At 38.4% G+C, this 16,656-nt stretch overlaps 3 protein-coding genes across 3 annotated transcripts in view; 1 reads left to right on the forward strand and 2 right to left on the reverse strand.

Moving 5' to 3' along the window:
- Positions 1-2,656: 2,656 nt before the first annotated feature.
- Positions 2,657-5,655, reverse strand: LOC113465321 (GATA zinc finger domain-containing protein 14-like). Its single transcript, XM_026821325.1, has 4 exons — positions 5,135-5,655; positions 4,722-5,029; positions 4,031-4,105; positions 2,657-3,011 (listed from the first exon to the last, which is right to left on the reverse strand). The coding sequence occupies exons 1-4, from the start codon at positions 5,570-5,572 to the stop codon at positions 2,813-2,815; spliced, it is 1,020 nt and encodes a 339-aa protein (XP_026677126.1). The 5' UTR covers positions 5,573-5,655; the 3' UTR covers positions 2,657-2,812.
- An 857-nt stretch (positions 5,656-6,512) lies between these two features.
- On the reverse strand, positions 6,513-8,328 carry LOC103506196 (putative zinc metalloproteinase C607.06c). Its single transcript, XM_026821317.1, has 4 exons — positions 8,103-8,328; positions 7,305-7,360; positions 6,819-6,895; positions 6,513-6,540 (listed from the first exon to the last, which is right to left on the reverse strand). Exons 1-4 carry the CDS (start codon positions 8,326-8,328, stop codon positions 6,513-6,515), a joined length of 387 nt encoding a protein of 128 aa, XP_026677118.1.
- A 5,406-nt stretch (positions 8,329-13,734) lies between these two features.
- Positions 13,735-16,656, forward strand: part of LOC103506193 (beta-1-syntrophin) — an 8,500-nt gene continuing 5,578 nt past the window's right edge. Inside the window, exons 1-3 of the mRNA XM_026821337.1 lie at positions 13,735-14,068; positions 14,406-14,601; positions 14,881-15,018. Of these exons, the coding sequence (XP_026677138.1) occupies positions 13,922-14,068; positions 14,406-14,601; positions 14,881-15,018 (481 nt within the window). The 5' untranslated portion in view covers positions 13,735-13,921. The remainder of the gene's footprint in view (positions 14,069-14,405; positions 14,602-14,880; positions 15,019-16,656) is intronic.

The following is a 16,656-nucleotide window of genomic DNA, read 5'->3' on the forward strand; positions in this document are numbered from 1 at the left end:
CAAATAAGGGTAATCCACACTTTCTAGCACTTCACTGTCGAAAAAACACGTAATTTTTCGTATCTTAAATTTAATTAAAACTTATCCTTAAGTAATTTATTTCAGACAATTTTACAGAATATGGATACAGATCAGTAAAGCTAAAGATATTTTTTTCTAAACAGAAAATATTGCACTCAAACTAAAGTTAGGTAAGAGAGACTCGGAAATCGATAGAATTAACAATTCAATTCAAAATTTTAAAACAACTTAAAAAGAAGGGAAAAAATGTGCTATTTTTTCATTATATTCAAAGGAAAATTTAGTATAATTATATGTTAAAAACAAACAAATATTATTATTATCAATATTTTTGTTTATACTAAAGATATTTTTTTTCTAAACAGAAAATATTGCACTCAAACTAAAGTTAGGTAAGAGAGACTCAGAAATCGATAGAATTATTAACAATTCAATTCAAAATTTGAAAACAACTTAAAAAGAAGGGAAAAAATGTGCTATTTTTTCATTATATTTAAAGGAAAATTTAGTATAATTATATGTTAAAAACAAACAAATATTATTATTATCAATATTTTTGTTTATATTTTTTTTTACCCGAACGTAAAACTGTTAACACAGCTCCTATAAATTTGAACTGGGGGAAATTCATCATTGTAGAAACGATCTTGCCCGAAGTCGGGACACAACACTCTTCCTCTCTTTCCGGAAACGCACGAACGAGATATGTGTGTTTGGGATATGTTTTGATTGCCCGAAGTCGGGACACAACACTCTTCCTCTCTTTCCGGAAACGCACGAACGAGATATGTGTGTTTGGGATATGTTTTGAGGGGGGATTCGAGGGGAGTGGGAAAACTTTGCCATTCCCTAAATCCCTGGTTCGCCCAAAATAATTGAGATAATTCCCTGTTTCCTTTGAAAGCCGACATCTACCGTGTGTAGAGACAAGGTGATCCCTTAATTCATGTAAAAAGGGGATTAAGGGAATTAATAATTCCCGTGTTACGTATTTATTTTCCCCACCACAATCACCGAATTTAAGGGAAAGGGAGTGCCGAAATTCTCCTCCAAAATCACGGGAAAGGATCGTTGAGGGAAAAGAGACAAAGGAGTGCCGAAATCTGTAAAATGTCATGATTTTCAGGTTGTGGTTATGTACTGGGTTAGGCTAGGCTTGGCTTGTTTTTTCTCCCGTTTATCTATTCTTTTATTTTTTCTCTCTCTTTTCCTAGCAAAGCCTAATCCAGTACATAATCACAACTTCATCCTAGCGTACTTGTACTTGAAAAGCCCGGCGGTACATTCGACTATATGTCTCCCAAATTGGTCTTTCGACAGATCGTCTTCCAACCTGGTCTGTCGACTGATCGATGGGTGTGTACGCGATATTTACTCAAAAATTTTAGCTCTAAAACTCTAAACGAATGAAATTTGAGCAAAAATCGCGTACACAAGCAAGGATCTAGCGCTAACCCGCGACCTTGAGCTTACAACCAAATATGTCAAAATACATCAATGCCCTAAATCACCAAAGTATGGAAAAGTATTTACAATTCCATATTTTGATATGATTCGTCCAAATTCAAAATTCTGCTTTTCCATTGACCATTACACTTGTAAGATACTTTTCCATATTTTGGTGATATGAGGTACAGATGTTCCCCATAATATGGGATCTTGGTTAGACTGCGGGGGTATTCTATTCTACACGACAGGCGCGCTAAATTTCAAGCTAAGCTGGGCCGATTATATCTGTTTTGGCGAAGTAATATCTACATAAAGTAATGTCTACCTTCAGAGCTCACTAAACTGGGCTCAATAAATCTGTTTTGGCGAAGTAATGTCTACATAAACGAGTGTGTAAATGCAATTCAAGTGCATCCATGACATGTTATCGTTATCAGTATCGAATGCAATTTGAATGGCAAAGTTCCAAGGGTCCCTGGGACGAAATTTTGGGGCAGAAACTGCTGTTTTGTCAGCACAGTCGTATTTTCCGGTTTAACATTTGTCTACAACTGACACCAAGTTCTATTTATTTTAGTCACGTGTCAAGTACATTGTAAGAAATATAATTATTATTGAGAATATGTATACTAGATAAAATAAAATGATATATAAATAAAATACTATGTAAAAATATACCCCCCCCCCCCCTCTCTCTATTTTGCTGGGGGAGAGGGAGAGAGAGAGAGAGAGAAAGAGAGAGAGAGAGAGAGAGAGAGAGAGAGAGAGCATGATCTCCAGTGTGATGACACTGGTTCGTGCTAGGCCAATGAAAACTCTCGGTTCAAACGAAAAATTGAAGTCGTGAGTTCAAGGTCAGCGGAATGAAAATCCACTAAGTACCAAGCGAACACAGGCAAACAATAAGGTGGTTCAATCATTCCATTGTCCTGCCGTGGAAACGAGCAGTGATATTGTAGGAAAATATTGAGACGCGTGTAGGAAGAGTGATATTGTAGGAAAATACTGAGACGCGTGTGGGAAGAGTGATATTGTAGGAAAATATTGAGACGCGTGTTTCTTTTAAATTATTGTTTAAAATATTATCAACTTCAATATTATTATTATTATTATTATTATTATTTAATATGTAATAAAATTGATAAAATATTAAAATTTCAACTTGACTAGAACTAGACTAGCACATTGCATATACAATAATTACAAGGCACTCATAAAATACGGTTCAGCTTTTTACTAGTCTAGACCTCCTTAAGGCCAGAAGTCCAGAACCACGATTAAAGTTTAGAATTTGTCCAAGGGCCCGTATTTCAAACCTGGGAGACTATTTGTACCTTTGTTTCTATCTGAGTTCTACTTTGACAATAGACCCCACATTATCAATAGCGACCAGGGTAAGAGCACTCGTCAGATATTGAATGGGCAGAATGAAACACTTTCTCGACTGGGAGGGAGAGAGGAAACTCCAATAACGAAGACAGAGGGCTTTGTGACCGCGCAGCTCGATAAGCCGAAGACCCGCGTTTGATGTTACCGTGTTCCTGTGGGAGGGAAAAATATGAGATTAGAATAGAATATACCCTGGTTTATTCTATTCTCGCTCGCCTGGTAAACAGGAGGGCGTGGGTTCAATCCCAGCCGAGGTATGGAATTTTATCCTCATATAATTTGAGAGTTTGACCACAATAATAGTAGTAGCTTACTGCTGGAGTAAAGGGACTTTTCAGTCCTATGCGAGCAGTATAAATAAGCACTATTATTCATTCATTCATACCCTGCTTATACTGCCAGAATGAAACTGAAAAGTCCCTTTACTCCCGCAGTCTAAACAAGGTCTTATGTATTTGGTACAATATTTTTAAAATAAAATTACAGGTACAAAATAAAAAAATATTGATCCAACGAAGTGAAGTTCAAAATTTCTACATGAGGGAAAAAGTGTTCATTTGGGGAAAAATGAGATTATTGATCAAAGGAAGTGAAGTTCAAAATGTTCACTCGACGAATTTACTACAACTAAGAAACTAGATATTTTACAAGGAAGAGTGGTACAAATACAGTCGAACCTGTCTAATTGGTATCCATCTATATGGGAAACCCGGATAGAAGGGAAAGAAATCGTAGTCCCTTCATTTGGGAATTGTAATGGGGAAACCTGGATCTTCCTCTTCTTCCTCGCCTTTTCCCGTGTACAGACGGGGTCGGCGTTTTTCGTCAGTCTCCGAATGAGCGCTAATACCTGCCTTGGTGGTGTAGTGGTCAAGGCGCTCGCCTGGTAAACAGGAGGGCGTGGGTTCAGTACTGCTGGAGTAAAGGGACTTTTCAGTCCTATGCGAGCAGTATAAATAAGCACTATTATTATTATAATTATTATTATTTTCCTGACGTATACAATTCACCTGCAATTAACCTGCCTCGGTGGTGTAGTGGTCAAGACGCTCGCCTGGTAAACAGGAGGGCGTGGGTTCAGTACTGCTGGAGTAAAGGGACTTTTCAGTCCTATGCCTATGTTCAGTATAAATAAGTACTACTTTTATTAATTCATCGACCTATGTGTTACCTTCGAGCATCGAATTTCAGGTCAGAAGGTTGTGCCTCCGTCTCATTTGCTTCATTAGGATATGAATTCAGCCATCTGGAACCAAAACACATTCCTGTTAATTGAATACTAATTAACACTGGCGTAATTAACATTCGTTATCAATATCATTTATTTTTTAATGAGGAAGCGGTTGTAATTCAAATTATTAGAGTACCTATTGTTCGCCCGAAATTTGAAGAGATGCATTATTATTCTCCCCTTTTTAAAACTAACCAAGGTCAGTCAGCTCCCATGGTGTAGTGGTCACTCCGCTCGCCTTGCACGCGGGAGACCCGGGTTCGAATCCCGGCGGGGTAAAAAAAAATTGTATCATGCAAATGATTGATTCCGTAACAGGTCGTTGCGGGGCCCACTCAGCCTCGCCTCATGAGGAAAATCAGTAGCTATGTAATATAAATGCGCATAGCGATCGGTGTCAGCATGGTAGGTAAACATTGGATGTTAGGATTATTGAGATATTTGGAAAATCCTTTCAACATGACCATGTTAACCACTAAGGTTGGTTAATAATAATATGTAAGTAATAAATAATTTACCTGTGATAACATTGGATGTTAGGATTATTGAGATATTTGGAAAATCCTTTCAACATGACCATGTTAACCACTAAGGTTGGTTAATAATAATATGTAATTAATAAATAATTTACCTGTGATAGTTGAGCATGACCGCACAGTTCTCACTCCAAAACACCTCCTCCTCATTTCGCCGGGAGCACTGCGCCCCTCCGTCCCAATTTTCGCACCTCTCATTGCTTCCCCGATGGTACGATCTGTCAGCGCGGCAATTCCTACGAGATCTCCCATTTCCTCTCCCCCTCTCGAAAACCTCGTTATTGCACAACCCTCGCTCGCTACTGTGAGTTCGGGATTCGTAGCATTTGTTCTCTCGTCTGCGATTGAGGGAGTTTTGACCATTATTGTGGCAGTTTTGACCATTATTGTGGGAGTTTTGACCGCACAACCCTCGCTCGCTACTGTGAGTTCGGGATTCGTAGCATTTGTTCTCTCGTCTGCGATTGAGGGAGTTTTGACCATTATTGTGGGAGTTTTGACCATTATTATTATTATGGAAGTTTTGACCATTATTACTGCAGTTTTGTCCATTAGTATGACAGTTTTGACCCTTACTGTGGAAGTTTTGACAATTATTATGGTTGTTTTTACCATTATTGAGGAAATTTTGACCATTATTGTCGGAGTTTTGTACAAAATCCACATTGATAATGTTTTCGTTTAAAGATGAGATGGAATTTATACTGCTGCAATTTTGTCGGTAGAGACCTAATGAACAGCTGGGGTTTTTATTTGTATTTTGATTTACGGCAGTGTTTTGGTTGATGTTTAGTTTGTTGTCATTGTTGTTGTTGGTCGTGCTATTTCTTCTGTTGTTGTTGTTGTTGTTGTTATTGTTTGTCCTATTTCTTCTGTTATTGTTGTTGGTGTTGTTGTTCGTCTTGGCGTTGTTTGGGCTATTTTCTTTCTTGTTGGTGATGTTCATGTTCTTTCCTTTGTTGTTATTGTTGGTGCTAGTGTTGTTGAATCTATTATTGTCGTTGTTTAACTTGTTAATGTTGTTCAATTGATCGTTTCTTCTGTTGTTGTTGTTGTTGTTGTTGTTGTTGTTGTTGTTGTTATTGTTTGTCCTATTTCTTCTGTTATTGTTGTTGTTGATGTTGTTCGTCTTGGCGTTGTTTGGGCTATTTTCTTTCTTGTTGGTGATGTTCATGTTCTTTTCTTTGTTGTTATTGTTGGTGCAAGTGTTGTTGAATCTATTATTGTCGTTGTTTAACTTGTTAATGTTGTTCAATTTATCCTGATTTTTGTTGTTGGTATTGTTCATACTATTTGCATTCTTGACATTTTTAATAATTAGTTCGTTCATGTTATTTACATTATTGTCCATGTTGTTTTTGTCCAAATTCAGAGTGTCATTTGAGCTCATCACTGTCTCATTTACGTAATTTGGGCCCACCACTGTGTCCTTCTGGCCTAGTGCTTCTCTATTTACATCCTCTATTGTTTCTGTTCTCCAAGAGGGGCTATATTTTCTATCTTGAAGACTCGAGATTTGGTTGTTGTTTTTGTCCAAATTCAGAGTGTCATTTGAGCTCATCACTGTCTCATTTACGTAATTTGGGCCCACCACTGTGTCCTTCTGGCCTATAGCTTCTCTATTTACATCCTCTATTGATTCTGTTCTCCAAGAGGGGCTATATTTTCTATCTTGAACACTCGAGATTTGGTTAAGAAAGATAAAAAAAAAAAAAAAAAAAAAAAAAAAAAAAAAAAAAAATGAAGGTAGCACCCCTGCCTTGTAAGTGCTAAGTGGTGGGTTCGATTCCTACCTGGGGCTGACAAGGTTTGATCTCAGAAAGGATAGCTTTCTCCTATTTTGACCAGCTTCTCTCTTCGATTTCAGGACAATAAGGCTTCCGTTCTTAGGTCTCACAGTTTCCTCTATGACACCTCTTAGAAAGAATAAACATAATTGGATTACTCCCCTTCCCCTTGAAGAAGGAACTGTAAGAACGGAGATCTTATGGTCTCGAAATCGAAGAGAGAAGGACAGAATAGGGGAAAGCCAGCCGTTCCCAAAAAAGAATAAACATAATTGGATTACTCCCCTTCCCCTTGAAGAAGGAACTGTAAGAACGGAGATCTTATGGTCTCGAAATCGAAGAGAGGAGGACAGAATAGGGGAAAGCCAGCCGTTCCCAAGAGGAACGTATCCCATTCTCACTCACCTATTACAACTATCGTCCATAACCAAGTTGGTATCGACGCGTCTCGAATTTAGGAAACACCGTACAATTTCATTCACCTCACTTGGCCAAGTATGTAGACACCCTGTACCAAACAGAGCCAGACCTCCTCCACCTGAAGAGAAAACAGAGGGAATTTCATTTTGGGGGAACGGTTAGACCAGTGGTAACGCGCTTGCTTGTCGGGTTCGAATCCCACCATCGACAACAATGTGTACTCGTTTTTGGATTGCAAATATTTCTACGGGTTACTTTCTGGTGTTCTCGTGCATATTGTTGCTTAAACCTATATATATTTGTATTTACCTCAATAAAGAGTGATAATCTATTAGTATACCTAGTTGTTTTTTAAGAGACAGTATGTTTATTAGGTAACCATTGGATACTCATTTACCTTTTTCTCTCCCAAAAGGGATGGCTGCAGATCAAACCGAGCAGTTGTACGTAGGAGATGCTATTCTCTCCCACCTCACTTGGCCAAGTATGTAGACACCCTGTACCAAACAGAGCCAGACCTCCTCCACCTGAAGAGAAAACAGAGGGAATTTCATTTCGGGGGCACGGTTAGCCCAGTGGTAACGCGCTTACTTGTTGGTTTCGAATCCCACCATCGACAACAATGTGTACTCGTTTTTGGATTGCAAATATTTCAATGGGTTACTTTCTGGTGTTCTCATGTTGACCCATCACCTAAAACGGAAGTATTGTGTCTCTTCTCGCTGATGAGAGAGCATACTATGGGATGGGCATGCTATGACACAGACCACACACGTTTCATGTACGGTGGACTTTGAATCTGGAGGTTGGTGGTTCGAGTAGGTGGTTCGAGCATACTATGGGATGGGCATGCTATGACACAGACCACACACGTTTCATGTACGGTGGACTTTGAATCTGGAGGTTGGTGGTTCGAGTTCAAGTTATAAAATTCAGCATAGTATATTAAGCGGAGAACGAAATTTGTGGGAAGCATTTATGCTCAAGACATTTAAAATTTCTATCCCAGCAGGATAAATAAGGTATATGTTACAAATTACGAAATCTTCACTTACCAATGGCAGCATGTCCTACAACCCGACTCCCATTCCAATGGGTACAAGACAGAAACGCCACAAACTTCTTATTGGGACTCCCAAATGGGGATACCATCAGTTCCCGACCTAGGGTTTCCCACAGGAGCTCCTGAGAGAGGCTATGGATATCTTGAACTGTGAGACTGGAGTGGAATACGAGGCAGTTGTGGGTGTACTGGAAATCTTCACTTACCAATGGCAGCATGTCCTACAACCCGACTCCCATTCCAATGGGTACAAGATAGGAACGCCACGAACTTCTTATTCGGACTCCCAAATGGGGATACCATCAGTTCCCGACCTAGGGTTTCCCATAGGCGTTCCTGAGAGAGGCTATGGATATCTTGGACTGTGAGACTGGAGTGGAATACGAGGCAGTTGTGAGTGTACTCGAAATCTTCACTTACCAATGGCAGCATGTCCTACAACCCGACTCCCATTCCAATGGGTACAAGATAGGAACGCCACGAACTTCTTATTGGGACTCCCAAATGGGGATACCATCAGTTCCCGACCTAGGGTTTCCCATAGGAGTTCCTGAGAGAGGCTGTGGATATCCTGAACTGTGAGACTGGAGTGAAATACGAGGCAGTTGTGAGTGAGCTCGTGAGATGAGAATGAAAGATTGGAGTCCTGTAATGAAACAACAGTAGGTAGGTATTTAGTATTTACTTTAGCAGGCAGATATTAAAATAATAATAATAAATGTAGGTACTTAGGTAGATTAAAAATTGTAAGCCTAGTTAGCTTAGAGTCTTAGAGGGTAAGGATTGGAGTCCTGTAATGAAACAACAGTAGGTAGGTATTTAGTATTTACTTTAGCAGGCAGATATTAAAATAATAATAATAAATGTAGGTACTTAGGTAGATTAAAAATTGTAAGCCTAGTTAGCTTAGAGTCTTAGAGGGTAACGCGAGTGCCTTGTGAGTGCTACCCTTCTCTTCAATTTTGGAAAAAAAAGTTTGTTCAATTTAAATTTTGCACACATAAAGGAAATTCGCTCTTTAGATTTCGGACCCAATTGGTCCTTGGGGGACCAACAGAAGCTTTTTTTTTCTCTCCAGAGATTTCTACAGTGAAAACTACAAGTATTTTAAATTTTGCACACATAAAGGAAATTCGCTCTTTAGATTTCGGACCCAATTGGTCCTTGGGGGACCAACAGAAGCTTTTTTTTTTTCCTCTAGAGATTTCTACAGTGAAAACTACAAGTATACGGAAAACAATGGTCTGGGTATTTCTATCAAGGGAGGCAAAGAAAACAAGATGCCCATTCTTATCTCAAAAATATTCAAAGGTACTTGGATTTCATTAGGGAAAAAATTGGTATTTAAACTGTAGACTTGTAGAGAATCACACTAGTATTCTGAAAATTTACCTCATTTTCAAAGAAATATTAAAAATTTGTCTCAATATGGAATGAATGGCTTCCTATATGCATATTGTTGCTTAAACCTATGAATATTTGTATTTACCTCAATAAAGAGTGATAATCTATTAGTATACCTAGTTATTTTTTAAGAGACAGTATGTTTATTAACCATTGGATACTCATTTACCTTTTTCTCTCCCACAGGGATGGCTGCAGATCAGACCGAGCAGTTGTACGTAGGAGATGCTATTCTCTCTGTGAATGGTGAAGACTTGAGGGAAGCAACCCATGACGAAGCAGTCAAAGCTTTGAAACGTGCCGGCAAAGTAGTAGAGCTTGAAGGTAAAAACACTTGTTTGATTATCTTATCTCTAAATGTGTCTCTTTGAAACCAAGTTGCATTCTGAGGTTTTGGGTTTAATTCTAAAAAAAAGCATGGATAAATGGACACAGACTACAGGAGTTTATTGTAGTAGTTGTTTCATCACAGGAGTCTATTGTAGCAGTTGTTTAATTGCTACAAAATAAATAATGCCAGTGAAACACTAATCTAAAAGAAGTCGTATTAGGATAAAATTTCATGCCTTGGTTGGGATTGAACCTATGCCCTCCTGTTTACCAAGCAAGCACCTTGGAGCAAGAGCTCTATCCATTTTCTCTCTCTCTCTCTCTCTCTCTCTCTCTGTCTCCTGTTTTTATTTGTTTGTTATGTTTAACAAGCTATTTATGTAATTGCTTGATTTTTGGCTCTCTTTTTTTTCTTCTTGTTTTGGAGGAAGCAGAAACAATAAACAGAACAATGTGCTGTTCTTCCATTCTTTACTCTCTTTAACCCGTGAATGGGGGCTCTCTGTGTGCGAAATTGGCACGGGCCACTGCTCTTGACATCAGTAATAAAATGATAACTGACCTCTGGCACAGGCATAAAACAATTAAAGTCTCTCAGATTTTTTTTTTTTTTGCTCCTTTAAAAACAATTATCCTAAGGAAAATTCCCCTTTTGAGGGCCCCAGAGCAGTATATGTGTCCATCTTTTACATTGGATCTACTCACTCACTTAAGAATATATCCTGGAATAAAATAACCAAGTTCTTTTGGTTGTTTTTGGTGGGTAGACAATGTAACCTACAATAGGGGAGCATTGCCTCAATATTGAGCCATGTAAGTGAGGTTATTTATATCGGGATTTTCGGGAGAGAGTCTCCTCGGATACAAAGATGGAGCGTCTTGGTGGGGATGAAGAGACGTGTCATAAGAGCAGTCCCTGTTTGATCAAATAAGAGAAGAGGTGTTTTAGTTTGCTTGACTGATTTTTAATTAAAATGTAAATGATTATTGAATGTCTATTTACTTATTGATAATAATTACCTTTCAGGAGAACAATGGAATAGTTGAACACATCCCCATCCTGTAGGTTTTCCACCTGGATTCTGTCTTCGATAGGAAAGTCCATCGTTTATCAGTGTTTTCTACAGGGACTGTCTAATTTACCGACCTATGTACAGAACTACAGATTCAGTTCAGATCTTCTACTTGTCAGCTTCATTGTACCTCATGGTTTTTTCTGGTCTCACAAAATTCTGGAGTGCAAACCCTTCCTTTGGTATGGAGGAAAATTTCCTTTACTATTTTAGTTGAAAAATTCACTATAAGAACAAGAAAACCTTATTAAAAGTTACCGAAAGTTCAGTTTTTGTACTGGATTTTGGATTCCTGATTCCTGGATTTCCTGTTCCTTGAACTTTTTTGAAGTAGGCGAGTTTCTTGTATGCATAGGATGCTTGGGTTGTATTTTGAGAGAAGCATCTTAATCTCCTCCATTTTGCCACGTATTCCATTGCAGTTCCATTGGATTATTTTAGTGTTATGGTTCTCCATGATAAGAAGTTTTTAAAAGATACCTAATATATTTGTATGTGAAAATATTGATTTTGAATCAGCTATTTAAGATTTTTTTTTTTTTTTTGAGAGAGAGGCTGTTTACTTATGTGTTTATACCCTGAAATAACCAGCATCCCATGTTTTATGCCCAGGTGATTACTTGTCTATAATCAAACCACATTTGACATCAGTAATAAATGCTAACTGACTACTGGCACGGAATAAAACAATTAAAGCCTCTCAGAGTTTTTTTTTTGCTCCTTTAAAAACAACCATCCCAAGGAAAATTCCCCTTCAGAGGGGAATTTACATTGGCTCTGGGTACATTGGCTCTGGTCACTCATCTAAGAATATATCCTAGAATAAACACAAACCAAGTGCTTTTACTTATTTAGATAGATAGGCAATGCAACTTTTAAAACAGGAGAGCACTGCCCCGAATTGAGCCAATTAAGAGCAGTAATTTATTTCAGGAGAGAGTCTCCTCGGATACAAAGATGGAGTGCCCTGGTGGGGATGAAGAGATGTGACATAAGAGCAGTCCCCCTTTGATCAAATAAGAGAAGAGGTGTTTTAGTTAGCTTGACTGATTTTTAATTAAAATGTAAATGATTATTGAATGTCTAAGTATTTATTGAGATTCCCACTCTGAGCGAACTTAAAAAAAAAAAATGTTTCAACCCCGTTTTTACTTTCTTTATTCATAGGAAGGAAAGTAATGTTTATTTCGTAGCAATGAAACAACTGCTACATTAGACTCATGTGGTCTGTGTCGTAGCATGCCATGCCCATCCCGTAGTATGTACCTCAATGGGCTATAAGAGACACAATACTTAAGTAAATGCAGTTTCTTTGTGTTATTATGTCACAACTTTGGTGCTCACTGCAGCATTGTAGGATTTTTCCAATATCTCAATAATCCTAAAATCCAATGTTTACCTACCATGCTGGCACCGGTCGCTATGCGCATTTACGTATATATGTCATAGCAACTCATTTTCCTCACGAGGCTGAGTGGGCCAATACTCGAGTAAGAGACACAATACTTTAGCCTAAACTAAGCCGAGAACCAATGGCTGGCTTTCTCCTATCCTGTCATCCTTTTCTTCGATTTCGGGAAGATAAGACCTCCGTTATTAGAGTTCCCTCTATAAAACCTGTTGGTTGTATGAATCTCGTGGAGGTGGGTTTGTGTTTTCTGTTGAAGTTGATGTTAGATTGGGGCGGGTGTTGAATGGTGGCCTCATATCCTGGGTTTTTGGGGTTTTGCAGGATTCTGCAGATATAGTTGCCAATTAGGATCTTTCTTCTAAGGGAGAGAGGGGGTATGCCGTTGTCTGCTCTCAGGCTGATGACGGGGCTAGTTCTCAGTGCACCAGATATGATTCTCAGTGCAGAGTTTTGGATCACTTCAAGTTTGTTTAGGTCGGATTCTTTTGCACCATCATAGATGGTGGAGCCATAGTCGAGGATGGGCCTTATGGTGGCTTTATATATTCTTGCCAGGATATTTCTGTTAACACCATGCCTTTTACCGTTCAGTATTTTGATGCAGTTTAGAGCTTTGTGTGCTTTGGATTTGATGTTTTCAAGATGGATTTTGAATGAGAATTCTGTGTCGAGGGTAATTCCAAGGAGCTTGTGGGACGTTTTGTATTCAATGAGCTGGCCATAGAGAGATAGCGGGGGGTCGTTCTGTAGTTTCCTACCCCTTTTAAAGTTGATGCATGATGATTTTTCTGGTGAGAAGCGGAGACCGTTTTGATCTGACCATGTGCCAAGGTTATTGAGTGCATCTTGGAGGATGATTTGGACGTGTAGTATGTCATGATGTCTTGCAACTAGGAAGAGGTCATCAACATATAGGCCATGGGAGACTCCTTCTGGGATGCAGGAAGATATGTCACTAACTGCAATGTTGAAGAGTGTGCAGGAGAGAGGTGAACCTTGGGAGATTCCATTTTCATGGTGTTTTGGGCTGGAAAAAGTGCGGTCGACTTTGACCCTGAATGAGCGGTTTGTAAGGAAGTTAGACAAGTATGCAAGCATGTTTCCCTGTATGCCCATCTGGCTGGCTTTGTATAGAACTTTTGCTCTCCATGTGAGGTCGAATGCTTTTTGTATGTCCAGGAAAACTGCAATAGTGTGTTGCTTAAGTGCAATTCCAGTCGCTATTTCTTTTTCCAGATATGTCAGGAGGTCTGTAGTTGCTAGGTGTTTGCGTCCTCCACATTGGTGTGGGTTAAGAAGGCTTTGTTGGTCTAAGTGCCAGTTTATTCTTGAATTGACCATTTTTTCTAATAGTTTGCTTGTACAGCTTACTGTAAAAACACACCTTCCTCTTTTGCCCAAAATGACCAAAATCTGTCAAATAATTAAAAACGAACAAATATGTAAGCATGAATGTTTGTCACAAATGTTCTTTCGTTGTCAATACACTTTGAGAAACTTCAAGACATGCCCCAGATTTGAACCATCAACCTTCAGGTCTTAAGTCCACTGTGCTGAGCACTGCATCACCAGGTTGGTTTCAAATATCTGAACTGAACTTGGGCTTTTTTGACTAACCAATACTTTGTTAAACTTTTCAGTTTTGGATGCTGAATGTAAAAACCAATATAATGAGAGCAAATTATCCATCCAATCAGTCAAAAATCAATAAGGGAATCAATATGGAGCTTCTTTAGGTAGCACTCGATGATACCTAACCCAGTGACAAAACAAATCTGACTCATTCCAAAGCTATCAGTCTCATAACATGAAAATGGTCGAGACAGTTGGTGTCGGTTATGGAAGATGTGGAACATTGGAAACATATGTGCGAGGACAATGGTACAAAGTGTTTGTATCGTTGGAAGAAGATTACATCAGTATCACTCTGGATGAAAATTATGACAATTCAACGGTAAGATATGGTGTATTGGGGAAAGTCTGTATTAGGTAGATGTGTTAATAAGCTCTTAAAATATCTCCTAGATTTGTTATCCATATTACAGACAATTCAACTTCTTCAAAGAAAGTATGGCTCTTATTTACACCTCTAGTGTAAAGGGACTTTCAGTCCACTTTTTTTTATGACAAATGATTTATTAGGTAAATTTACCCCATGCTTTTTTTACTTTCTATTACTACTTACAGTATAGTGAGCTATACTAGTAATGAAAGTATTGCATACAGTCCATTTTTTTTTTACTATCTTGCCCCTTTTATATCATTTCTACTCTGATGGTTTCATATTTCAGGTGCTAAATGGTACTCTCAACTCCAACACAGTTGATTCAATATCCAGCTTCATGGACACAGTGGATATTCCCGATTCGGTGGAAAATCAGAAACGGATAATAAGGGTGAAGAAATCGGAAAACAATGGTCTGGGTATTTCTATCAAGGGAGGCAAAGAAAACAAGATGCCCATTCTTATCTCAAAAATATTCAAAGGTACTTGCATTTCATTAGGGAGAAAATTGGTATTTAAACTGTAGACTTGTAGAGAATCACACTAGTATTCTGAAAATTTGCCTCATTTTCAAAGAAATATTTAAAATTTGTCTCAATATGGAATGAATGGCTTCCTATATGCATATTGTTGCTTAAACCTATATATATTTGTATTTACCTCAATAAAGAGTGATAATCTATTAGTATACCTAGTTGTTTTTTAAGAGGCAGTATGTTTATTAACCATTGGATACTCATTTACCTTTTTCTCTCCCACAGGGATGGCTGCAGATCAGACCGAGCAGTTGTATGTAGGAGATGCTATTCTCTCTGTTAATGGTGAAGACTTGAGGGAAGCAACCCATGACGAAGCAGTCAAAGCTTTGAAACGTGCCGGCAAACTAGTAGAGCTTGAAGGTAAAAACACTTGTTTGATTATCTTATCTCTGTATGTGTCTCTTTGAAACCAAGTTGCATTCTGAGGTTTTGGGTTTGATTCTAAAAAAAAGCATGGATAAATGGACACAGACTACAGGAGTCTATTGTACTTAGTAGTTGTTTCATTGCTACGAAATAAATGCAGCTGTGAAACACTCATCTAAAAAAAAAAAAAAAAAAAAAAACATGGATAAATGGACACAGACCACAGGAGTCTATTGTAGCAGTTGTTTAATTGCTACGAAATAAATAATGCCAGTGAAACACTAATCTAAAAGAAGTCGTATTAGGATAAAATTTCATGCCTTGGTTGGGATTGAACCTATGCCCTCCTGTTTACCAAGCAAGCACCTTGGAGCAAGAGCACTATCCATTTTCTCTCTCTCTCTCTCTCCTGTTTTTATTTGTTTGTTATGTTTAACAAGCTATTTAATTGCTTGATTTTTAGCTCTCTTTTTTTCTTCTTGTTTTGGAGGAAGCAAAACAATAAACAGAACAATGTGCGTTCTTCCATTCTTTACTCTCTTAAACCCGTGAATGGAGGCCTCTGTGTGCGAAATTGGCACGGGCCACTGCTTTTTTTGCATGAATGTTTACGCCTAATTAAAGCATGAAATTTATGAATCAGAGTTTACTAACAACAAGAGAAAGAGAAACAGAAGAAGAGTGAGAAAGACAAAAAAAGAGTTGGAATAGCATAGTGGGTACATAATTATGTGAAGAGCAATGATAGTAAGAGAGAGACGAGAGAGAGAGAGAGAGAGAAAACGAAAAAAATGCCAGTTTTATGAATCATCATGTTCCATGCTAAGAAATAGAGGTAAAGGGAGCACTTAATGAAATAAAAAAAAAAGAAGTGTAACAAGAAGAGGAAGAAGAGAGAGAGAGAGCGAGTTTATTAGCTAAGAAAGAGAGGGAGGGAGATTAGAATGATAATAAAATAAAGACAAAATAGTGGGTGTGAGAGAATGAAAAGGGAGAATATGAAGAACGATAATGCAGCAGTTCTCAACATTTTTCACCCGCCTGTACCCCTTGGGTACCCGGGTTTATTCTCACGAACCCCCACACCACCATCATCATAGTGAATACCAGGTACCCATAACTAGGTTGATGTGTGACCATTACTACTGTAGTTCTAAACACACTCACTACCTTTTGAGAAAAAATCAGGGTACTTCAGTACCCTTGAGGTCAAAATTCAGTCACATTTCTGGACCAGTACTGCACTGATAAGCCGTCAAAATTCAAAATTTGCTTTTGTTATTCTTTTGGTCTGCCCATTACACTTGGGGCTAATGACATTCAAAGTCGTCCCCTTTTAAATTCCAAATTATGAAAAAAAAGGCGTTACACTTTATTTTCTTGCATACTCACGGGAGGGTCTCTTGCGTAACCCCCGGTTGAGAATCGCTGTGTCAATGATATATCTTATGTGTTATACTCGTATGTCATATCATAAATCAGCACTCGAGACAGTGTTAAGTATGTATTTGTTCAAGAATATTAGGAATTCGTGACCCATTTGTAAGTGCGCCAGCATTATTAACTTAACGCTGCCAGCAGTGTTAGGAATTGGAGCAGTAGCGCGTCTGCCTTTAAGCGCTAGGTCGCGAG

Source organism: Diaphorina citri, unplaced genomic scaffold (assembly GCF_000475195.1).
Source record: "Diaphorina citri unplaced genomic scaffold, Diaci psyllid genome assembly version 1.1 scaffold222, whole genome shotgun sequence".
NCBI classification, from domain to species: Eukaryota; Metazoa; Arthropoda; class Insecta; order Hemiptera; family Psyllidae; genus Diaphorina; species Diaphorina citri.